We start from the raw sequence: 25,117 nt of genomic DNA, 5'->3' as shown, positions 1-25,117 counted from the left end.
GAGGCCAGAGGCAGCAGCAGCAAGAGGATGATGGGGGCAGTGCCTTCCCCAGACTGCAGCCATCAGTAGGACATCCCCTGAGGGGTCCCAGACTGTGAGAGGGGGCAGGCCGGTCTAAGGGAACCCCTCCGTGCACGAATTTTCATGCACTGGGCCTCTAGTATAATATAAAACAAAACAAAATCTGATGAGAACACCTAAGGGAAGTTAGAGAAGCAGTTACTGCTAGGGACTTGAGACACACGAATCCTTAGAGCTGGGCCCTGGATGACGTCTGAAGTTTTCTGGGTTTCGCTACCTGGACCTGCTGCCATTTCCCTGCTGGGCTGTTCACAGGTCAAAGCCAGAAACAAGAAAACACCCAGTGAGAAACTGTCCCCTCCTATAGGCCGTTCCTCGGGGTTTAACTTCCTTCCCATTCACTTGTTATTTACTTTTTGGAATCTGCTTTTTGCATTTCCCCCCCGAGTTAACCGGTGGGAGAGGCTGGTGACAATGTGCTCGGCCCAGCGTGGTCAGCACCGGAAGTCCTTTCCTCTGCTCTAGAGCTGCTGTCCCGTGGACCAGGCGTCTCTTAGAAAATGTCAGTTTTTAGGATGAGTTAACTGGTATGGTGTTTGTCAGATGTTTTTTGCTGTTTCCATTTCACGAGATAATCATATTCAAACTTGATTCGATCTAGGGATATACGATTTAGTGGGGTGATATAGTTAGGAAATTATGGAATTACCATAATGAAATATTATCACTATATGCAAGCACTGTAAATGTAACATGGGTGAATTGCTGAAGTTTAGAGAGAAAGGCAAGCAAGACGGGCTTTGTGGACTGCATGGCATTTGAACTGACCTTGAAACATGAGTGGGAGTTAAACACAGAAGGATGGGGAGGAAGTACATTTTGGACAAAAAAAAACAAAAATCCAGCATGAACATGGGTGTTGTGGCTAGAAAATTGGAAGCAACAGAAGGAAAAGTGAGTCATTCCACTTCTTTGGGGAGCATAAATGCAGTCTAACACTCACACAAACCCTCCAAACTTAAACATGTTTCTAAAATGCGACAGAATGAAACTTTTGCATATTCATAAGTTGTGTTCCTTTCTCATTTCCCTTCTCACATCCTGTAACTTCTCTTGGATATGATTCTCTTTTATTAGTTGAATGTGTCTAAGATGCAAAGCTCCTCTTTGGGTCTCATTTCTTCTTAAATAGAACGGACTGAGTTGTTCCTCCTCCGTATTCGCCTCCCCCCCCACCCCCCCGATTCCCAACAATGCATATGTCGGAGCCCTAGCCCTCAATGTGACTGTCTTTGGAGAGATGGCCTTTAAGGACTTAATCAGGTTAAATGAGGTCAGAAGGGCAGAAGCCCTACCCCAGCAGGACTGGTGTTCTGAGAAGAGTGAGAGACAGCAGGGTGCATGCACAGAGGGCTGTGTTGTCTGCAAGCCAGAGGAGGGCTCTGCAGTAACCACACTTAAGGCACCCTGACCTTGGACTTCCAGCCTCCAGTACCGTGAGACATAATCTCACGCGATTGGAGACACACTGTGGCACTTTGCTATGGCAGCCCAAGGGGACCAGTGCGTTACATGATGCTGACACTAGAGGATGGGACCGTCTTCGTTACCATGTAAGTGACATGTTTTGTGTCAGGCTGTGACCTCCATGCTGAGAAATATGATCACGTCCATCGGGGGTGGGGGGATAAGTCATCCAATGAAATCCTAAACTCCTGGTATGAGGAAACTGAATAGGAGCTATCATCTTGTTCCCATCCCCAATGTATGTCTCTATTTGCCCCAGTTTCCTTTTATTTTCTCCCCCTGCTCTTCTGATGTTCTGTGTGAACTTTCTGTGTTCACTTTTGAAGACTTTCCTGAGGAAAGTGGCCACTGTGATGGCTGTGTTTACTGCAACTTCTAAGAGAAAGAAAAAATGCCAATCACATTTTACACAAGGCAGCAGGTGATTTGGTTGGTACTACCTGGTGATGGCAGGGACTGGTTAGCCTTGGTGACCCCACAGGATCCTGGGAAATAAACCGCGTATCTCCTGGTTCACTGTTCTTGTTCTTATCATAAAAGGGAGGATGGGAGTGAGAATAAAACGGTAAGTGTGAGCGCTCCCAGGGCGCAAGACCCCGACTTTCCGAGAATAGGTCTCTGTCCATAAGAAGCTGACGATCGCTAGGTAAATCCCTAGATATGTAAGTGACATTGACTATACACGTTTCTGAAACAAATACCGAGTTAACACTTACGGGTCCATGGCTATTATGAAGGTTAGGTGATATAAAATCACACTTTTCACCTTTCTTAGACCATTTTCTCTTCAATGATCTAGAGTTTAAAGAGAAATATGACGTCTCAAATCTTTCTCTGTTGTACAAATGACAGCTGAGAGTGGCTCAGGGGCAAAGCGATTTGCCCAAGATCACATGAGTAATTAATGGCCGGGCCTGGCCACTCCCTGACTTCCATCACTGTGAATAGTTATCATTGTGACTTGATTAGCAAAAGCAGCAAATGTTTTCAAAATGCAACGTGCATATAGAGAACTGTAATTTTCCAAAAGAAGCAAAAGCACCAGCGTTACGTTGGCCAGCTGGCGTTTAGAGTTGCTGTGCTAGGTGCCTGCTCAATGTAAATGTCTGCCTCCAGAGCATAGCTCCTCACAGGAAGGTAAAGGGGAAAGCATCCCTAGACAGCATAAGCTGTAAGCAATGCGTGTGACATTAAACAGCATGGAAACGAGTCATAGCTTGACCAGCACCGTCTTTCTTGTCTCTTTCAGGAACGCGAGAAGGTGGCCTCTGATGATAGACCCTCAAGGTCAGGCTAATAAATGGATCAAGAACATGGAAAAGACCAACAGTCTGCAGCTGATTAAATTTACTGAGCCTGACTACGTCAGGACGCTGGAGAACTGCATCCAGTTTGGTACCCCTGGTACGTAGACGGCCAACAGGCACACATTACGGAAATGCCTGGGGAGGGCTCATGAACCCCAAATGGTGTAGGTTGTTCCTTTTTAAAAAAAATAAGTGTGTTGGATTAATCTTAAATAATGACTTTATTAATGTCTTTCATTATTTATTGACAATCAAGTGAGAACTTCAGAGATTCTAGTTCCAGAACATTAGGATATTTTCTGTGTCTCAAAGTTAATTTATGATGCGTCCTCTAATTGAGCTAAAGTTTTAATTTTTGTCCATTCTTTGTTGTTCTTTAGTTCTTATTATAACTCCACATCTACAATTAAAAGGGCCACTTGATATGTCAAAAGTATGTTTTAACACAGTGTTAGTCCAATTATCTATTTATTTTTCTTTCAACTTACCCTATAAAAACGGCAGAGGAGTAAGTACACATTTTACGTGGCCGACTCTTATCTGCCATTAACAAGGGAGAGATTAGAAACATGGCCAGGATTTTTCAATAAAGCTCTATGCACATGTCACACTTGTCAAAGCAAAGAACAGAATAGATATGATTGGAGTAAATTGGGGTTATTAGTCACATTTTAAATTCATGTTACTCATCAGATGTGACTCTTTACTTGATGAAATAAATGGAAACATGATGAAACTACAACATATTTAGCCTCAGGATAAGTTTAGCAAACCCCAGGTTCTGTGAGAGCGAGTACTGTGTGGAAAAATAATCACAAATATACCAGGTGGTCTCTCGGGCATTTTATTTTTGTATATTAATAATGAGTTAGTCTTTAAAATATGAATTACAATTGTAGGTTCTGTTAGGGTAGGCATGAAATGAACTAAGTCTACTAATAAAATCTGTGTGATACACACACATACCGGCTCACACCCACACACACACTCAGAATTTCCTCCATCCAACCGGTGTTCTTAGAGCATAGTGTAACGATAGGAGTTACAAAAAAGGGGAATATGATCTCTACTATCAAATGCCTTGCTTTTTTGAACAGACAGGACCGGGAACTATATGTAGCTAGCTGTAATACAAATAGAAAGTGGAAGGACACGGCTAACCTTCACCAGAACCACTGTGCTGTGAGGGGCAGGCTCTGGAAATAGAGTAGATGCCCCATCACTCGATGCCTCATTCAGTGACTCCGTTCCCCATCTGTACTTTGGCCAGGAAGACAGAGTGACTACTTTGCGTACTTACCGCAGTGCCAGATAAGCTCAACTTACGTTGCTTCTTTGGTTGGAGACTTACTATGTGGTTTATGTGTATCATCTTTTAATTATATTAGTATAATGGTTAATTATCCTAGTATAATCAGAAAGACACAGGTGATGAACTATGAGAATTCAGAGGACTCAGATTTCTTGAAGGAATTGGCACCAAAATACTTTGTGTGATTAAAATTACCTAATTTAACTTGAGTATTCAAATAATTTCCTTGACAGAGGTAAAAAGAACAACTTAATGATAACTGAGCATCTACCACATGCTTGGCGTTCTGGAGATTTCTGTGATCTCAGCCATAAATATTGGTGCCAACACTGCCATTATTTTAGTCAGAAATATGCCGTGGAGCCCATCGGTCTGTGTTTTTGAAACTGTAGGTCACACTGTGAGAGAGAAAACCAACTTAGTGGGTCTTGACCGGCATTTTCAAGTGAAATGCATTAGAAACTAGTAGAACAGATTAGGCTGCCCGGCATGGAGTAAAGGTGAGCATTCTTTCGTGAAGTTTTAAAAGTTTTAGATGCATATGTGTAGACTCGATTAAGATGTAAAAAGGATTTCTTACTTGGAGTTGTGGCCATTTAAAAAAAAAAAATTGAAATCCAATACTGATTCCAACCACTTGGTTTTATTTACAAGGTAGGTGAGGAGCCAGAGAGTGTTAGTCACGTGGCTTAGCCAGCTTGCACCCCTCATCAAGGGCAGTGCCGAACGGGTCCCCAAGTCTTCTGCCTGCGCCCAGCGCTTCGGCGTCCTTTCCACTTGCTTTAGCCTAGTGTCTGGAGTGAAATACTTTAAAAACAGATAGCGATTATTTACAATGCCTTCTGACATTCGTCATCGGGAAGAGGTGAGAAGTTTTAAATCTATTCCAGAAAGAGAAACAGATGGCACATGTTAAACTTTTTATATTTAGCCTCCAAGCAAAAGGGCCAGTTGCTGCCACGGCTTTACAATGTCGGCGGCGAAGACTCCTGCGTTAAGGAGTTACCGTTAGACCCGGCCTATCCCCCCGACAGCGCTGCCCAGTCCAGCCAGCCGGGCGGGGCGGGGCGGGGAGCTTCTCCTCCTCCCTCACCCCCGGGCCTCCCTCTCATTGATGTTGAGTTTTAGGATAAGATCCTCTTTGATAAAATATCCCGCTGCTTAAGGGAAAAACAGTTTTAGAGCCGAAGTTCTAGAAAATAAAGGTACATTTGCCTGAGCTACGCCGGTGCATAAGGTTTGCCCGGAATAGTAATCAGACGAAGACTGCTGGTAAGTCAGTTTTCACACCTCAGTAAAGCTGGAGACACAAAATACGAAAAGATTTTAAATTTTAAAAGAGAAATCAATTGGTGTAGATCTTCCATGGCTTTCCGCGCCCTCCGTGAGATGCATCTTTTCATTAAGAGCGAACCCCCAGGTGGGAGCCAGTCCTACCAGCACCCCGTCTGCCCGCGCAGAGCATCCCCGGGGCACCGCGCTCCCTCCGGGGGTGGGAGGGTTGGGGGTGGGGGGTGGGGGTGGGGGTGGGGGAGGCCGCGGGCGCAGGGGGGCTGCCGGGTCCGCGGCCTCCCCTCCGGTAACGGACGGCTCTCTCTGCCGCCAGTGCTGCTGGAGAACGTGGGCGAGGAGCTGGACCCCATCCTGGAGCCGCTGCTGCTGAAGCAGACCTTCAAGCAGGGCGGCAGCACGTGCATCCGCCTGGGCGACGCCACCATCGAGTACGCGCCCGACTTCCGCTTCTACATCACCACGAAGCTGCGCAACCCGCACTACCTGCCCGAGACCTCGGTGAAGGCGGGTATCGGCGGCAGCCTGGGCGCCGGAGGGGGAGCGAGGCGGGGTCCGCGTCGGATGGGCCCCGTCCCGTCCCGCGGCTGGAGCTCCGACCGCACGCACCCCGTTCTCTGCAGACAGGACCCCGCGCTCCTCTGGAGCCGCATCGGGAGCGGGACATGGGCCGCTCTCCTTCCCGCCCCATTTTACGTAATTGCTTAAAAGCACTGTTTTCGTGCTAACATACTAACAGTCGCGTCCAGAGTCCAGTCGGGTGAAGGTTCCAGTCGCGTCTGCAAGGCCCGGGAGGCTGGTCCGCTGCTCATTCCCAGTCCTGCCCGGCCCCTGAGGAATGCGCCTGGGATGGGCCCGGAGGCAGGGGGAGTGGGGGTGGAGGTGGGGGAGTGGGGGTGGGGGGGAGGGGGAGAGGGGGAGCGGGGGGGGGGGGGGGGGGAGCTCTCATTCGCAGGCCTAGAGGAGAGCACGGTAAGAAATACTGATCCCGATTCTGCAAGTTACGTATAGAGACCAGACTGACCCAGGAAGCGCAGAAGCTGTCCTTCAGGGAAATGTTTACATTCCTGCGGACACGGGATAGCTCCCTCCTCCCTCCCTCCTCCCTCCCTCCTCCCTCCCTCTGAGAGGAGCACACACAGGCCTTGTGTCTCGAGGCTTCCGTGGTCAATAACGGGACCATCTTCATGACCAGAGGACATGGAGGAGCTGAAAGCTGGGCATACACGTTCCCCGGACAATCAGGGCGGGGGGGGGGGGGGGGGGGTGGCGGCTGGGGAGCAGCCCTGGAGCCTCATTTTAAAAACAACAATTAATTAATTAAAGTAAGTATGTTCTCTAAACCCCTGAGAAGTGTGTATGGTTAATGTGCCTGTTAGGAGAAGCAGTGCCCAGTAGGGTTCAGAGCATGTCTCTGGAGCTGGACAACCTTGGTTCACACCCCAGCTCCGTCACTTGGCAGTGGTGTGACTTGGCCATGTTATTAACCTCTCTCTGTGCCTCAGCTCCCTTATCTATAAAATGGGAATGATACACGTCTACCCATAGAGTGATGTGAAGGCTAAATCAGTGAATCTATGTAAAATCCTCAGAATAAGGCCCAGCACATATTATGATATGAGTACTAACTATTCGCATTATTCACTTATAAGTAAAAAAAGAATGAAACATAGAAGAAAATTACAAAATCCTAAAGCTGGGGTACAGAAAAATGTTTTTTAAATACGTGGCAAGATGTCACCCCAACAAATTTAAATAGATAAATAAATGATGTGGAAAACCTTTGTTTACTTTTCAGTAAAATCTCAGAAGATACCACAATGGGCATAAGCCATTTTTAGCTCCCTGATCGCTAGTTGTAATAGCAGTCCTACCCCCTGTGGGGAGGAAACTGATCTATGAGTCACAATTGAAATCCTCAGATCCCTGGAGGGTCTGATTGCTTCATTATTTTTAATTGCTGGGATTGATTAAACAGGGATTAGAAAACATAGTGAAGCAGTTACTTGCTTTCATTTACAAATTAAAATACTTCCCCTTGATCCTATTTTTAGGATCTTTTATGTACCTTTTGCTTTCAAAAGTACCCAGGGGATGACAGCATGCTGTATAACCCTTTTGAATCTAAATGAAAATAATATTGGAAGCCATCTTTGTATAATATTCTTCTAGTTATTTATGTGGGTTTTGGCTGTTTATTTTTTTCTTCAGCATTTATCCCCCATACCTTCTTCCACTTCCCCCTACCTCCCCCCAACACACAATCACCACACTGCTGTCTAGGTCCTTAAATGTTTATTTGTGAGCAAATGGTTGGATTTGCAAAATATTGATCTCAAAAAATCTCACATTCATGGAATATGAATGACTACCTCTTTGTGTCTGAACACAATGGGGTAAAAGTTGTAAGACATGCATTTTACTAAACACCATGGCTCTGGTTGGGGGATTAAAGCAAATGTAACCTGTATACTTGGTTCTCATGCCAACAGGGAAGATCTCTTGAAAGATTTAGTTATAATTTTTTCACGAACGAATGCCAAACAGTAGAGAATTACATAACAACATATCATGAGTTTTTTGAATTGCTCAGTTTCAGGAATGGCTTGTTATCTCATTTAAAGTTATGATTTTGCCCATGCACTCTCTATGTTTACTGGCATCCAACCCTGTCATGGGGTAAGTGAGGGGGAAAGCTGAGAGGCCCTGGGTCTGGGAGGAGGAGGGAGCCACCTCTTAGGGCATTGCATGAAGCTGTGATAAAATTCCCCATCACAGGTAGGAAATGTTCTTATAGAACATTTAGTATAGATTGTTCTAGTTAATATTTTAGCACAAAAATTACTGTCTTCCTGCAGAAGAAATTTTCTCTTACTGGGTAAAGTGGAGTGACACAGGGTCTCCCAGTCAGTGGGCAGAGCTGCAGCACATGCGACATTTCATGGTTTGTGTGCATGGGATTCCACACTCAGCCAGCATCCCTAAATTAAAGGCACACAGCAGGGAGGCGGGGGAGGGGATGCTCAAGACATAGGTGAGGACCTTAACTCAAGACGTGAGGGCAGGCAGATTGCAAGATAGATGTTGGGTGGGGAGAGTGCGTGTTCAAATTAATTAAGGTCAATATGTTCAAGGTCAATGAAGTTTTTACTGCCTTATGGGTTTGTTGGTGACTAGAGCCAGAAAGTTCCTGTAGTTTATTGCTGTGTGTGGATGAGGGTGTGGAGGCAGGGGTGAGAGCAGGTTGTAGAGGGCTGAAGGACGATCAAGGTGGAGACAGAAAGCATATATAAGTAGCATCTCCAATAATATAGTTATGAAGACACCAAGAGCAGGCGTTCCATAGCTGAAAGGGATTGTGGGGACATCAATTGTCCCCCCAAAAAAGAATGATTTATTTTCATGTTGTTTGCTTTTTAAAAAGAGAGACCTGAGCATGATTGCTTTCCCACTTAGGCAAAGAACCAGGAAAGGGGGATTTTAAGATGTAGGCAGCAGAGGGAGATGGGCCTGGAAGAGCCATTATGTACGAAGCAGGTGTCAGCTTGCTGCATCCCGCTGGGCACCACTGAGATGCACATCCCTTAGTTCCCAGTAGTGGCTGGTTGTCAGGCTGTAAGTTCCATGTTATAATACGATTATGAAATTGTAAATATGTATACTTCACTTGTGACAGTGATGACAGGGATTTTCCCCCTCTTATCTCACTGTGTAAGATTTCCTTTTTTGCATTTCTAGGATCCTTAAAATACAACCCAGCGGGTCCAGTCAATATGAGAGATGGTTTGCAACCTGATTCTAATTGATTTTGAGGTTAACAGATTATTAGAAATTGGACAAGTTTGAAATCAAAATAAGTTTTTAAATATATTTTTATTGATTTCAGAGAGGGAGAGGAGAGAGAGATAGAAGCATCAATGATGAGAAAGAATCATTGATCTGCTGCCTCCTGCATGACCCCCTCCCACACTGGAGATTGAGCCCGCAACCCAGGCATGTGCCCTGGCTGGAATCGAACCGTGACCTCCTGGTTCATAGGTTGATCCTCAATCACTGAGCCACAATCGCCGGGCTGAAATAAAAATAAATTGATCACAAGAAAACCCCTTTAAAGTATCACATTTATGACCGTAGGGAACTTTAGTGTGTTTTTAGCCCAACCTTCAAGCTTGCCTATTTCTTTAGTTATCATCTCTACAAATTCCTCCTTTCACACACTCTACCATAGTAACTAGAATCTCTTTTTAAGGTCAAACTTGAAGCACAAGAGCAGAGGCTTTCTCAATAGAAACAATGACTTGATTTGTGTGTATCCTTCCATTTGTAGGTGACATTATTAAACTTCATGATAACGTCAGAGGGAATGCAGGACCAGCTGTTGGGAATTGTGGTGGCGCGAGAAAGGCCGGACCTTGAGGAGGAAAAACAAGCCCTGATACTGCAAGGAGCCGAAAACAAAAGGTTTTAAACACTACGACATACAGAATTATCTTTCCTTGTCCCAAGATCACTTTGAATCAATTGAAGTGCATTTTAAAGATCTATCCTATATAATAAAAGGTTTATATGCAAATCAACTAAACAGCAGAACAACAGGTTGCTATGACATGGACTGACCACCTGGTGATCAGTGCGCTCCCTCAGGGGAAGCATGGCTCAGCCAGGAGCCAGGCTCACGGCTGGCAAGCTCAGCGGAGGTGGCAAGAGCCTCTCCTGCACAGCGCTAAGGATGTCCGACTGCCAGCTTAGGCCCGCTCCCCACTGGAAGCAGGCCTAAGCTGTCAGTTGGACATCCCCTGAGGGCTCCCAGATTGTGTGAAGGTGCAGGCCGGGCTGAGGGACACCCCCCCCCCCCCGCAGGGCACTAATTTCATGTACTGGGCCTCTAGTTATGTTATATTAAACAGGTGCTTTGAATAGGAAGATTTAAGAGGAAAATATAAGGTATACAGAGCTTCTATGAGAACTTGGAAAATGCATTACCGAGTATATTTTCACAGGCAAGTTCTTAGGCACCAGAAGAAGTAGGAGGCAAGGTGTTTCCCACTTGGCAATGACGCTTTAGCACAAAAGCTTTAGTATTTATTGTGTAAGGGAGCTCACCTGTGTTCACTGGCGCACAGTCTGAATGGACATGTCACATCCACTGTCTGCTTATGATATCTGTATCTGAGGTAGAACGGGTATGGCTCGGTAAGTCGTGGGAAAATGAATGGAGTGATGCTTCCTGTGCCATGGGGGCTGGGATGTGGATGGCAGAGTCGGTTGGCTTACCTACCATCTCCCCAGTTACCGCACAAATGGCCATTAGAAAGCGAAGTGGGACAGAAAAGCCTCTTTCTGACATTTGCGAGATAAGAAATCATACAGCATCACCGTTATGGTGTTTGTCCCAAATGATGCATTTCTTTAGGTTACGAGCTCTTTGTTTCTGGTAAAAGAATGTGTGTACGTGAAGCGATTTCAAATGATTTCTTTTTCTCCTGAGAAAATTGTGTTTGATTCCAGGCAGTTAAAAGAAATAGAAGACAAGATCTTGGAAGTTCTTTCGTCTTCGGAAGGCAATATCTTAGAAGACGAAACTGCGATTAAGATACTGTCTTCATCCAAGGCGTTGGCCAATGAGATCTCGCAGAAGCAGGAGGTGGCCGAGGAGACCGAGCGGCAGATTGACACCACCCGCATGGGCTACCGGCCCATCGCCATCCACTCCACCATCCTGTTCTTCTCCATTGCCGACCTCGCGAACATTGAGCCCATGTACCAGTACTCACTGACCTGGTTTATTAACCTTTTCATCCTGTCTATTGAAAACTCGGAGAATTCAGACATTTTATCAAAAAGGTAGGTGAATACTAACTAATGAATGCATGGGCATTAAATAGCAATGGGTGGCTTTCATTGTTTTTTTCCGGGATGCTTTGATCATTGCAGGCACTTCGCTAAAATGACTAATCGTCATACCAGAAATAAATGTGAGGGTTTGAAATGGAACAGATGTGACCAAATTCAGTCTGCCAGGAAATGGCTTACAGAGATATAAGGTTATAATGTAATTCTAAAAAGAGGAAACATGGAACCTCATTTTACCATTTGCAAAATGTACTTATGATTGGAGAAATGGAAAGAATAGTTCAGACCCCTAAGAAATATGACTCTTACCCTCTGTAAGCTTGTATTTCAAAAGTTACTGATTCACGTTTTTATATACACATATGTAAACTTTGTCAAGTAACAGGGTTTTAAAAAAGTCTCCCGTCGTGACCGTTTGGTATATTTACAGGAGATACCTAATTTTACTGGTGGCTCTTACACTCAGTAATGGAATTCAGGCCTGAATGGTACGTCTGTGAGAATAAAATTTCATTTTGTTGCCAGTGGGATAAATTTTAGTTTGGTGTTAAAACATGTTTTTCATAGAGTCTAACCCAAAATGACTGCTTGAATAAAGAAAATAACTCATTGCAGCCATTGCCCTTTGTAACGTTCTTGATCCATATGAAGCAGATACCTGTTCCTCGGCTGTTTGTGCCCAAAGGAAACTCAGTTTAATAATCGCCAATCTCCTGACGTCTCCATTCCCTTCCCGCATCTACGACGGTAGAATTTTGCTAAATGTGGACTGTCCCTAGGCTGAGCATTTTCTTTTGGCGTTACCGGTCATTATTTGACAAGCTGAGCATGAGACTCATAAAGGGGTAAGACTGGTGCTTAGCAAACAGTCCTTCAGATGCCTGCCCATGAGCCAGGAGACAGAGGGAGAGGGGAAAGCGGGGTCTTTAGGGAAGAAATGCATGATGGTAGAGTTTAAATTTTGTTTTTACATAAGGATACTAGAGGCCTGGTGCACGAATTCATGCACCGGTGGGGTCTCGCAGCCTGGCCTGTGGGATCGGGCCGAAACTGGCTCTCAGACATCCCCCGAGAAGATCCGGATTGTGAGAGGGCACAGGCAAGGTTGTGGGACCCCACTGGCTGCACAGTCAGGGCCAGGGAGGGATGCAGGAGGTTGGCCAGCCAGGGAGAGACTGTGGAAGGGCTCCAGGTCATGTCTGGCCAGTCTTGCTCAGTCCCGATTGGTTAGACCCCAGCAGCAAGCTAACTTACTGGTTGGAGTGTCTTCCCCCTGGTGGTCAGTGCACGTCATAGCAAGTGGTTGAGTGGCCTTCGCATATCATTAACATATTTCATTGGTTGAATGGATGACCAGACAACCAGACACTTAGCATATTAGGCTTTTATTATATAGGATTTGAAAATGCTTTAGTTTGTTTCTCTATCTCTTCCAGTATCTGAAATTTTAAGATTAGCATGGATTAGTGAAATTCAGAAAATAAAATTTTAAATGACTTTTCTTAGAGAAGCTCCCAGCCATTTGCATTATGGTAGTTCACTGAACAAGAATGTTTGCTTTTAACTCTAAAATCTGAGTTCCTTGAGGCAAGGATTTATTTTTTAATGTTCCCAAAACCTATCACATGTCAGTCACACAGAGGCACACAATGATGTCTTGCTTCTCACTGAAGTGCCTAATCTCAATCCTGGTTACAATAATAATACCAGAATGTTAGCATTTTAACTGCTTCTTCTTTAAAACATATTTTTCTTGAGTTCAGAGAGGAAGGGAGAGGGAGAGAGAGATAGAAACATCAATGCTGTGAGAACATCATTGATTGGCTGCCTCCTGCACACCCCACATTGGGGATCAAGCCCACAACCCAGGCATGTGCCCTGACCGGGAATTGCTCAACCACTGAACCACACTGGCCGGGCTCATCTTAACTACTTCTAAATCATGGTCTTTTCTGGAGTCTAGAGAAAAAAATTTCTTTGCTCTGTCACTTAAAGACACATTTTGTGCACAAGATTTAAAAATTAGAACAATTATTTTGTTTTTATAACAAATTAGAACTCATCCACCTATGTGACATCTGTTTCCTCAATAACTGTGATGTAGACCCATACAATTTATAGAAAAATTAAATCCTTTTACCCAGATGTGAGAGTTGGATGAAATATAGAAAACAAAATATACCTTTTTTTTTTTTTAGTTAAAATTATTTCATTTACAAACAACAGAAATCATATTTATGACTACAGTTATCCTACAATTATAATCTGGAACCAAAGAGTAAGTAGAAAAGAACTGCATTTGAAAACATTTGTTGAGGTTGTTAACATACCAGAGGCCCAGCGCACAAAATTCGTGTGTGGGTCCAGTCCCTAGGCCTGGCCTGCGATCAGGGCCCTCTTCCCTGGCTGCCCACAGCCAGCCCCGCCCCCTGCTGCCACCCAGCCCTGGTTTCCTGTTCGCCATCAGGCCATCGGAGCCTGCCGGCCCGGGGGGGAAGGACCAAGAGGTTGGCCATTCCTGCTTGCTCGCTGGCCCTGCCCTCACTGCGGGTCGCCCTCTGTGTGTGGGGCAACCGGCGGGGTGGGGACCTTGTCCTGGTGCTGCCTGCGTCCCCCGCCACCCATCCCTGGTTCCCCGTTCACCACCGGGCAAGGGGAGCCTGCGGCTGGGGAGAGGGACCGAGAGGTGGCTAGTGACTGGTTGAGCGGTTGTTCTGGTTGTTCCACCGTAAGGGTCAATTTGCACATTACCCTTTTATTGTATAGGAGAGACAGAAACATGCAGGAACCCTCAGTATGTGCTCCATCAGTTTTCATGAATGAGCACACCGTGTCACCAGCACCCAGACCAAGACATATTTGTTTCCCTCCTCGGCACTGCCCCTGCCCCAGCGCAATCACTGCCCTGAGTTCCGGCCCCTGGGTCGGTGTGGGCTGCTCTAGCGCAGCACAGGATGGACTGGCGCAGTGTGCGCTTCCGCCTGGCGTCTGCGCCAGCCTGTGCGTGAGGTTCCTATCGCTCCGTGCGGTGCAGGCTTACTCGCTCTGGTTGTGAAGTAGCAGGCCACGGGCGAGCCTTTTGGTGGGGAAGTGTGAAAACAAGCCCTCCCGGCCAGATCCTCTCCATCCGCGGCAAAGACAGAGGCTTATTAGGGAATACGCCTTAAACCAGAATGCGCTGTGCGTCACAGACAATCCGGAGGAGATTGCAAAGACAGAAACCTCGCCCTCCCTCCGCCAGCCCCTGGGGGAGTGACCATGGGTGTCAGCAAACTGCCTCACCCAGAGGAAAAACAGATGGCTGCTGTCTTCATGGCAGGAGGCAGCGCCGGCACTCAGCTAGGCTGCGACCCTCCCACGGCACCGGGGGGCAGGGCGCTGTGTCCTCAGTCTCCGAGAAAGGCGTTCCCGGGTCAGAAGGCTGACGCAAGGCCCACGCTTTCCAAAGCCCTTGCGTGCATTTCAGAGAGAGAAGAAAGGACTTCTGATTTTAAGTTTCCAAAAGGAAACGGGCTAAGAAAACAGAGGGGCAGGACATCTCTGTTCTTATTTTCAAAAGGGAGCCTTAAACCTCTGATGTTTACATGTGTATCTGTCCTTACACTATAACACACATTTTTATTCGTTTGTTGTCCAGGACAGCTTGGGTAGCTTCAGCTTGGAACTGTTCTAAATTGTTGCCGCCTTCGACGTTCTTGTACGTGGCTTTTCCACGTACCATGTACGGTAGGCATGGAGCTATAATGGAGTCACATGTTATAGGTGGGGTCCATGTTAGTAAACACTGCCACACGGAGCTCCAAACTTTTAGCCAGGCTTGTTTATTTTATTTTTATTATTATTATTTTTAGTAAAATAAGGGTTTTCAATTAAGGAGCTAACTCCCATTCAGAAATTAAAGTTAGAATGAGTTCTAGGAATCCTTTATCTGTCAATCATTGGTAAACACCAGATAAGCTGTGGGCTTCAGTTAGCTGCTGAGCTCCAGCTACACCAGACTAACAAGTTATTTTAGAATCTTAACATTGTCTAAACTTACCTCTCATTTCCTTTTATTCAAAGAAAAAAAAGTACTTCATTTTTGTTTGTCTTCTGGAAGTTATTATTTGTAATAATTATTACTTAACTGTGCAAGCTAACATGTTATGACTACTGTGGCGTATACTATGCAACAGCCAAAATAATTTGAATCATCTGGTTTTTATAAAAATTTTAATGTACCAAAATTCATTATGGCAAAATAAATAAATAACTATAGCAAAAAAATACGCAAGTACTGAAACAAAAATCTAACTAGGATATAACATTTTTACACGGACCAAACTGAAATCTCTCTCTCTCTCTGTCTCTCTCGGAAATACATATAAGTAAATACACACACACACACGCACACACACACGCACATACACATACACACACACGAGGTTTCTTTCTTTTTTTTCCCACTTCTACAAGATCATTTTTTCCATGTTATTAAATACTCTTCTAAAACAGAATTTTTAGTAGCTGGACAATATACCACTTTATGAATGTACCACAATTTCCTAATTGTAAGTAATCTATGTCAATCACTAGCTCTCTGGAAATGTTTTGTTCATTTCTATTATAATTTTTATAACCTATCAAATAGAAGTATTTTAAATTTTTTATTTCAATGCTAGTTTATTTCCCTTGGAAGATAATTAAGTAAAAATGCTTAAAGTGTTATTATATTCACATTAATATTTATTGTGAATACAGATTGCATGTTAGCACTTACTAGAAAGTTGTTAGTTACAAATATTGTGATCTGCATGTTCTGAATTTGTGGCAAATAAAAATGCAGTTTATCAAGTTTTGTGATTTCTCCAGCTTTTGTGAATTTATGGACAGAGTAGCACATTACTAAACTTAATAAAGGAGCTATAAATTTTGGTCTGTTCATTTAACATATAATATGGAATATTTGGAAGTATTTATAGAATAAAGAAATCAAATTTAACCCCAAGAAATGTTTTGTTAAAAATAGTTCACACACCTTTAAAAGTAATAGCATACATTAATTTCTTTTTCAAAAGGAAGATTTTTTTAAAAAAATCAGTTGAGAATAAAATATCTTCTACTGGCCCTAACCGGTTTGGCTCAGTGGATAGAGCGTCCGCCTGTGAACTCAAGTGTCCCAGGTTCGATTCCGGTCAAGGGCATGTACCTTGGTTGTGGGCACATCCCCAGTAGCGGGTGTGCAGGAGGCAGCTGATCGATGTTTCTAACTCTCTATCCCTCTCCCTTCCTCTCTGTAAAAAAAAAAAAAATCAATAAAATATATTTTAAAAAAATATCTTCTACTGGTGTTTCTACATCCCGTAGGTCTCAAATTAGTGGACTCAGCTGCTTAGGACTCTGGAGTGTTAGGGGGTGACTGACCAGAAAGCTGACTGGGTAACATACACCTAACTGGTTTATGGGCGGTTTCCTTCCAGCACCTTCTTTGAGGTGTGACAGGTTGGTACGACTCGCTTCTCTCCCTGTCGCCCCCAGGCTGCAGATTCTCAGGGACCACTTCACATACTCGCTCTACGTGAACGTGTGCCGGTCGCTCTTTGAGAAGGACAAGCTGCTCTTCTCCTTCTGCCTCACCGTGAACCTGCAGATCCACGAGCACGCGGTCAGTGCTGCTCTCTGTGCAGGGCGCGCCCATCATATAACGCTGCCTCGTTAATGTGCTGGTTTGTGTATTTGTGTGGGGACATAGGTAGAAAGAGTTGTAAATCATTACACAAGAAGAATTCCTATAATTAAGGCAAGACAACACTACTCGACTGAATTTCAGAGGTGAAAGATTAAACACGGAGTTCATTATGTAACTAATTATTATTTAAACTTGTGTATGTTTCCATTTAAAATAAATTAGTTTCTATTAGAAACTTATATAAATAAGAGAGGCCTGATGCACAAAATTCGTGAGGGGTTCGGCCCCCACCGCCACAGCAACCACCTCTGCCTTGGCCCCCGCTGCTGCGGCTTTGTCCAGAAGGTCGTCCAGAAGGACATCTGGAAGGATGTCTGGTCTAATTAGCATATTACACTTTTATTATTGTAGATGCATATAAATGTACTAAGTCTATTGATATGTTTACATCAAGTAATAGCATAAACGGTAATGTTTTTAAGAACTTGTGCAAGTTAGACAAATCTGTTTGCCTTGAACAATACCTTTCACACATTTTTACTAAGTTTGAAATCCATTCATTTAAAATAAAGGAAGCACTGTGAGAATGGAGGTGGTGTGTAAATTCAGTATTTTGTCCACTTATGTGTCTAAGACTTATTGATTTCATATGGTTATATATTGGTAGAATTCTGAAGGAGTAAAGGACTTATTTTTGCATTTCTTACAAAAATTTCATAACAGTACTTGATTATATTTTATGGAAAATAATTGAAAACACTGCAGATTGATGGCTTTCCACAATTTCTAGGGCCAGCAATACTCTAAGCAGCCATTTGGGAAAACATATATTCCAATAGGATATGTTCGGATTTTCGTGTTAAATGAGTCATTCTGGAGAAGATCTTCAAAAAGTAGTTTTTTAAGATGGGTCAATTTTTGAAAAATGATTAAGATAGATACAATGGTTTCTCATTGATAAGTACTGAACTATCTCAGTAGGATAGGCTTTCATATGAACCACACCTGAAACTTGGAAATCAACTGTCAATTTTTAAAAACAGTTGTAAATGTGCTATTTATGTGATAAACTCACTTCCGGCCCTTCATGCTGCTTTTTTTCCTTTTTCCCCAAAAGATTAATAAGGCTGAGTGGAGGTTTCTGCTCACGGGCGGCATCGGCCTGGATAACCCTTACGCCAACCCTTGTACGTGGCTCCCTCAGAAGTCCTGGGATGAGATCTGTCGCCTCGACGAGCTGCCCTCCTTTAAAGCCGTCCGGAAGGAGTTTATGCGCCTCAAGGACGGGTGGAAAAGGGTCTATGACAGCTTGGTATGTTTCCACGGCTCTCGCTTTCCAAAAGGTGTAAGTGGGGAAAATGTTCAATAACATACTCTTAGTTCTGAAAACAGACACGATTCAAGGGAGCTTTACGTAAGCTGGTCAGATGTTAAATAGCAAAGTGTAGCACCACCTTCTAAATCAGTGATTCTGTTTGAACTTCCAATTCCGTGGCCTGCAGAGATGCGTGAAAGTGGCATGGTCCGTAAAAATATTATTTCTGAATTTCCATGCCAGGTTTTTATTTAGTATCTACTTACACTTTGGCAGTCATAATAGCAGATGAGCTGACATTTTACCAAACAGCTATTGTTTAGGGTTTTTTTTGAATGCAGGATAAGAGCTAATAAAGGTTTTCATTTCATATCACATGTCATTTGAGGAGAGGGGAAAAACTAATATTTCTCAAATATTTTTATGAATCCCTGTCTTGCTACCTGGAGACTACTATAGTTAACACATCCCATCATACTCAGTCTCCCTTCTGGAATTCATAGAAATTGTTGCCTTCCCGAAGTTTTTAGGTACAAGTGCTAATATTTTGCCAGTTCCCAGTTACATTTTTTCTATTCCTTTGTTTCTACTCCTTTGACATTCTGCTTCCCTTGGACTTAATCTACAGGAGCTCTGTGTGCGGAAGCTGGGAGGAGGAGGGAAAGAGGCAGGTCTGGGGGAACATTTTGTACCTGGGCACGTACTTGTTGCATTACGCATGATGGCTAGATTGTGTCTACGCACGAATTCAAATATTTTGGACAACTCTCTTTGGCTCTCTCCTTGCTAGTAATACAAATATATTTCCGAGAGATAAATATGTTTTGTGAGTACTTCGTTCTAATTTGAAATAGAAATTTGTTCACTCTACTGAAGCGTGGAGATTTCTGATCCGAGATACTGCGGAGCCTTCCCTGACGCCTCAAAGCTACAACCGTCGCCCTCTTTTCAAGGTTCCCCTCCTGGGATCTTGATTCCTCTCTTCTCGTGCATTTGTAATTGCTCTCTTTCTTTTTTGGCTTTTTTACTATGCACATTCTCAAGTATTCTTTATTTTAAAAAAAAAAGTACCAAAAATTGTTCAAAACAAGAAATAACACAATAAATTTTAGTAAAATGCCCTTCTTTTGTAATAAATGTTTATTTTTATAAATAGATGATGAGAGAGGCTGGTGGGTACTTCTACATGCCTTTGGAGAAATAAGGGGAATAAGGCTTCATATGCACATTTATTTTTCATAATAGGGATCATCTTGTTGATTGATGACTGTTCATATTGAGATTAACTTGCTTAGCTCATGTCCTGGTTTTGATTCCTCTGTGGTGTTCTTAATTTTCTCTTCATTCCTTATTTCATAGCTTTGCCCCAACCTAATAAAACTTACATTAGCATTCCTGATTTCATTTAGACATTATGTTTTCTCTAAAAAAAAATGATTTATAAGTCAAAATGCTGTTTTTGTGTTAATTTAGAAATCACCTCCAAAATAATGCTGAATTATTTACTGTATCTCCTGTCGTTTCAGGAGCCTCATCACGAGGCGTTTCCTGAAGTGTGGGAAGACAAAATAAATGATTTCCAAAGGATGCTCATCATTCGCTGCCTGAGGCCGGACAAGGTAAACGCGAGCTGTGAAAGCAACTCAGCTCTTTGGGTTCCGCCTCGCTCCACCCTCAGCAAACCTGGGGTCCTCTGTGCCACACGGAAGGTGGGGGGGGTGGGGGGAGGGTGCGGAGCGCCAGGGGATGTCCTCACTTCCTGTTCATACAGCCATTTTCCAAAAGTTTGCATATTTACTAAAGCCACACTAAATTCAGATTACATTTCATAGCTTTATTTATTTTATGAGTCCTCCTTCTAAAGTATGCTTCCCCAGTTTCTCACAGCCGACTTATACAATTAGTCAATGATGTTAACCTCAACCTAACATACTAGAATTTATGGTTCTTCAAATGCTATCCTTGTATATAGTTCTTTGTTGGCCTTTAGAAAATTAATAGGACATTATTTTCAAGACATTTATTATTGCTGACTACAAACTAAAATTTCAACAATTTTAGTTTTATTTTCCTCAAATAATAAATCATATAACCAACTATCAGCTGACCTGTATGTCAGCAAATTTTAGTACTCATCAATATTCTGATTTGTATTATGGTATGTAATTGTACTCTATTAAAAGAAGTATTCACTTAAGTACAATAGTTCATGTCCACAGAGATACCCATATACTCTGAGAAAATAGAGACATTATTGGGGGGAAAAACTGAAAAAAGTATCCTAATTATCCTCTGTTCCTACTCAAGTAAAAGTAATACATAATTATTTCAGCACTTACCATAGGCACAATTTAAGTTGCTAAGGAATATACGACAATACTTCCATCCTAACAAAACAAAACAGCAGGACTTAGCTGGTGAAACAGTGTTTTTTAAATGTTTTCACGCACGTCAGCGCTGACGTGGGAGGGAGGCACTCCTTCCTCTGTGCGTCGTCACCTGTGCAGCGAGCACACGGAGTCCTTGCTGGACTTGGCCGGGGCCCGAGTGTCCGTCAGGCAAAGCGCCTGGGGCCCACGATACTCGAGGGGTCCGTGAAGTTGTTTTCATTTCCCTTGTGATCAGAAAGTGTCACCCAGCCTGTATTATATTTGTAATGATACCAGAACAATGGTAAAACGTAATTTTTAAGTTGTTTTAATGAAGGGAGGGGCCCAGGATGTGCCCATGGAAGTCTAGGGCGGCCCTGCCCTCCGATGCGGGGAGTGATGCCGTGGTTTGAGAGTCAGCGTTAAACCCATGACCGTGCTGAATCGTCCCCCTGAGACTTCAGGGTCCGGCCTGGGAAGTTCCGCCTCGGGCGTTAATAAGGAAGGACAGGAAGTGTTTCCGAGGCTCGCCTGGTTGTCTTCCCCATTTAGAGCCTTTTATTAGAATTTTCAAAGGTTTTCACTTTGTTTTCTCAGCTAATAAGACTTTTATACTAAAATGTCTCCACATGTACTCTTGACCTTCTTGCCTCAATATTGGAAAAACAAAGAACCTTCTGTTCCTGTTTTAATTAAATTTAATTAAAAGCGATTAATGAACCATTTCCCAATTACAGCCGTTTCCTCTGTAGATATCTTTTCCCTGGTTTTATGTTTTAAAAAAATTTGACATTTTAATCTGGAAATACATGGAGCTACCAAATAGATCAAATATTATTTTCCCCATTCCTTCTCTCTCCAGCGTGTTTTTGAGGGAGCTGGGGAGTTTTGTTGGTGTGTATGCTTTTGTTGTTAAATCAAGTGAGGTTCAGCTTGTGGTTTCATCCTTCTCTTCAGGGGTGGGGAACCTTTTTCCTGCCAAGGGCCATTTGGATATTTATAACCTCATTTGCGGGCCATACAAAATGATCCACTTAAAAACTAGCCTGCTGTATTTGGTCAAACATTTAACTAGCTCACCCCTAATGCGTTGGCAGGGCCAGACCACATGATTTCCCGGGCCTTACAGGGCCCAAGGGCCGGGTGCTCCCCACCCATTAGCTGCTCTAATACTTTAGTCCCGTCTTGTAACTCTCCCTCGGGCTCCCCTCGGGCTCCCCTGGCTAAGGGGTGAGTGCAGATATAACGCTTCTCAGCAAGACTTGCGGTTCGGCCCTCCTTCTGCACACACTCGGTGGGGGGGATTGGCCGTACACCTTGCTTTGGCCAATAACACGTGAGCATCTGACCCCGTTGTGAGACGTTCCTGGCCCCCTCCTGCCATCGGAGAGGTGGAGTCACGTGTAGAGCTGAAGGGCCATGAGCCGGCTGGTAGCTGAGCCCGCGCAGGGAGCGTTAGTTGCCCACACGCCCCGGTGACTTTGCAGCGGCAAAAATGAGCTTTCGTTGGGTTAAGCCACTAAGACCCGGAAATTGTTTGCCACTTGGCACAACTTAGTTTATCCCAAGTGATACGTTGTCCGCATGTGCTGTCACCTCTGTCACCCTTAATCTATGATAATAAAAGCATGATATGCTAACTAGACTAGACGACCTTCCGGATGAAGCCGGGGCTGTGAGGAAAGCCCTGGTCCCGGTGTCAGAGGGAAGCCAGTGCCAGCAGCCGGGGAAAGGAAGGCCTACTCTTGCACAAATTTCGTGCATCGGGCCTCTAGTATAAAATAACTATTAGTGTGCTCTGACATTAGCAAACCCTCCAATCTTACTGTTTCCAGGTCCTCCAATTTCTGGTGGTCGGTTGTTGATTTCGGAATCTCCATATTCTAAAATACACGTGGAGGTTATGCTTTTAAAAGAGCAGTTTCCAAAGTAAAATGGCGGCAGCGTGCCACAGAAAGGGGCCGTGCTGCGTGGAGCTAACATTTGGGCTAGTGCCACATACATTTTATTTCTTTGCAATATCTGAGTCAGCGGATTCTAAAATGGCCACCAGGAAAATTAGCAATTGCTTCTGGTTTATGAAATACTTTATTTGTCAACGCAATTGTTGGGGTCTCCTTTCCGCTGCTCTCCCCTCAAAACCAGCTCCACCCAGGCAAGAGTCCACAGATGCCAGGTTCCCGGCTGCTGGTGTTTGGAAGGATGTGGAAGATGCTCACTGGGTCGCCGTGGGGGAGTCAGATGGGCTGGCACTGTCCTTTCAGCTTGTTAGTCTATGAAGTCCAGCCTACCGTGTTTCCTTTAGCGAAGCAGCAGAGCAAAGGGGTAAAGGCTGAGGTGAGGAAGGCTTGGGCCTGTTTGCGAAATGCAGAGCTCCTGGCCCTGCTCTCTCCTGAACTGTGAACAAAAAGTCAATCAATCCGCTTTCACCAAGAAACGTGTCAAATATAAGTCAGTAAGTTTCTCTGGCCTCCGATACCTCGTCCTTGCAATATGTGGGAAAACCTGAGTGGGAGACCACAGGCTTCTGTCCTGCCTTTGGAAGGCGGATGCCTGGATTAGCCTGTCGTTCTGTTGCTGACAGATTTCACGTCACAAGCCTATTGCCGGCAAGAAGGGATTGCAGAGGCCAACCCCAGCTATTGCCTTGCAAACTGAGCTGCCAACAGAGTCCTTTATCTCGGGAGCGAGGTTCAGTTTTAACGCTAAAAAGGAAACACGGCCCAGGCTGGTTTGGCCCAGTGGCTAGCGCATCAGGCCGTGGACTGCAGGGTCCCCGGCTCCATCCTGGCCCGGGTCAGGGCGCTTGCGGGAGGCAATCAATCGAGGTGTCTCTCTCACATGGATGTTTCTCTCTCTCTCTGTCTCTCCTCCTCCCTTCCACTCCCCCTAAAATTAATAATAATGATAATAAGAAAAGAAAAATATCCCCAGGTGAGGATTAACAACCAAAAACCCCCGAAGCACCGACGTCTGTCTCTGCTCGCCCTCCAGCGCCCACAGGAGACCCACAGGGGCGCCCCTTCCACCTCACACTCACCCACAGTGAGGCCAGGCACGGAAAGGCCAGGGCTTTTGTTTTGCTTGTAAAACTATATTATATTAGGAAAGAAGTCCGCCTGGGGAGGGAGGAGGCCATGAAGCAGCGTCTTCCTGTTGATAGTTGTTTTTTATCTCCTGAGGAAAGACCAGCTGCGGGAAAGGAATCCTAAGGGGAAGGGCGAGGACTGGGCCGGGGCCCGGGGTATATTCTGGTTCCTGCAATGAGACATCTGTGCCCGTTCACAGTATCTAACCCAGGACATGGCTCATCCGGAAACAACCTTCCTGGCGAGTTTATTCGTCTGTGATTCGAGTTTAGGATTTCTGTCGTTAGAATTCCACCCCCACAACGGGAGGACCTGGAATTGGGCATCCCCTCATCCCTTCTATGAACACTTCCTGTGCACCAGCAATGTAGGCGTTACCTTGTTTGTTAGGGTCTAGGTATCCCGGCACTTACAAATGTCCTGTTTCTCTTCCATACCCTTCCCATATCCGAGTGCATCTACAGAAATATTGGGCGAGGATTAAAACTCTGATTTAAGCCCAGCGATTCCTCCACTGTCAGCTCCTCACCCTCACGCACACCCGCAGCCACACACACGCCCACCAGGACCAGGCGAACGGCGCTCCTATAAGCGGTGGCTTTGACTCTCCACCGGCCTAATGGCCACCTAAGTAAATAAAACACTCTCCAACCGGAGCCTTTTAAGGTTCAGGCAGATGCGCAGTATTCCTTCTAATATGTCCTTGTTCCTTTCCAGGTGATTCCAATGCTGCAAGAATTTATAAGCAGCAAGTTGGGGCGCATGTTCATTGAGCCACCCCCCTTTAACCTGTCCAAGGCGTTCGCAGACAGCAACTGCTGCGCGCCCCTGATCTTCGTGCTCTCCCCGGGGGCCGACCCCATGGCCGCCCTGCTCAAGTTCGCTGATGACCAGGTGCCTTCAGATAGATGGAGCTGTGTGTGTGTGTGTGTGTGTGTGTGTGTGTGTGTGCATGCACGCGTGCACACGTGTGTACGTGTGTGTTGTGTGTGTACATTGCTATATATACATACGTACTTGCTTATACTTGAAATGCTAAGGGGTGAGGAAAAGGTAAAAGAGTGTCACTCACTCAGCCCTTGAGAGACTTGGGAGGCTGACCGAGTCCCAGGACATTGATATCTAAACGGCCGCACTGACGGGAGAAGTAGCTCCTTATCTAAAACCTAAAACCGGAACGTGGGCTGGGGGGGCCTTGGCTTTGCTTTCCCTGTGGGGGGAGGGGCATCTCTGCGACACAAAGTGCCCCTGTGTGAGCTGGGTTGATGTAACAGATTCGAGCCTCACCTTGACCCTGGGGGCCCCTCTCGGCCCCGCTTCTCTCCCAGCCTCTGAAGGGCCCCCCCCCCCCCCTACTCTCCGGAAC

General features: G+C 44.8%; 1 protein-coding gene across 1 annotated transcript in view; it reads left to right on the top strand.

Annotated features, from left to right (window-relative positions):
* DNAH7 (dynein axonemal heavy chain 7) overlaps nucleotides 1-25,117 on the top strand; it is a 156,748-nt gene that overhangs the window by 105,044 nt on the left and 26,587 nt on the right. Inside the window, exons 47-54 of the mRNA XM_036319035.1 lie at nucleotides 2,798-2,952; nucleotides 5,774-5,964; nucleotides 9,785-9,918; nucleotides 10,966-11,301; nucleotides 16,828-16,954; nucleotides 18,096-18,290; nucleotides 19,820-19,912; nucleotides 24,469-24,645. Coding sequence (XP_036174928.1) covers nucleotides 2,798-2,952; nucleotides 5,774-5,964; nucleotides 9,785-9,918; nucleotides 10,966-11,301; nucleotides 16,828-16,954; nucleotides 18,096-18,290; nucleotides 19,820-19,912; nucleotides 24,469-24,645 — 1,408 coding nt within the window. The remainder of the gene's footprint in view (nucleotides 1-2,797; nucleotides 2,953-5,773; nucleotides 5,965-9,784; nucleotides 9,919-10,965; nucleotides 11,302-16,827; nucleotides 16,955-18,095; nucleotides 18,291-19,819; nucleotides 19,913-24,468; nucleotides 24,646-25,117) is intronic.

This window comes from Myotis myotis, unplaced genomic scaffold (assembly GCF_014108235.1).
Source record: "Myotis myotis isolate mMyoMyo1 unplaced genomic scaffold, mMyoMyo1.p scaffold_m19_p_8, whole genome shotgun sequence".
In the NCBI taxonomy this organism is placed as follows: Eukaryota; Metazoa; Chordata; class Mammalia; order Chiroptera; family Vespertilionidae; genus Myotis; species Myotis myotis.
Note: the sequence above shows the minus strand (reverse complement) of the source record. Positions and strands in the feature narration are given on the sequence as shown.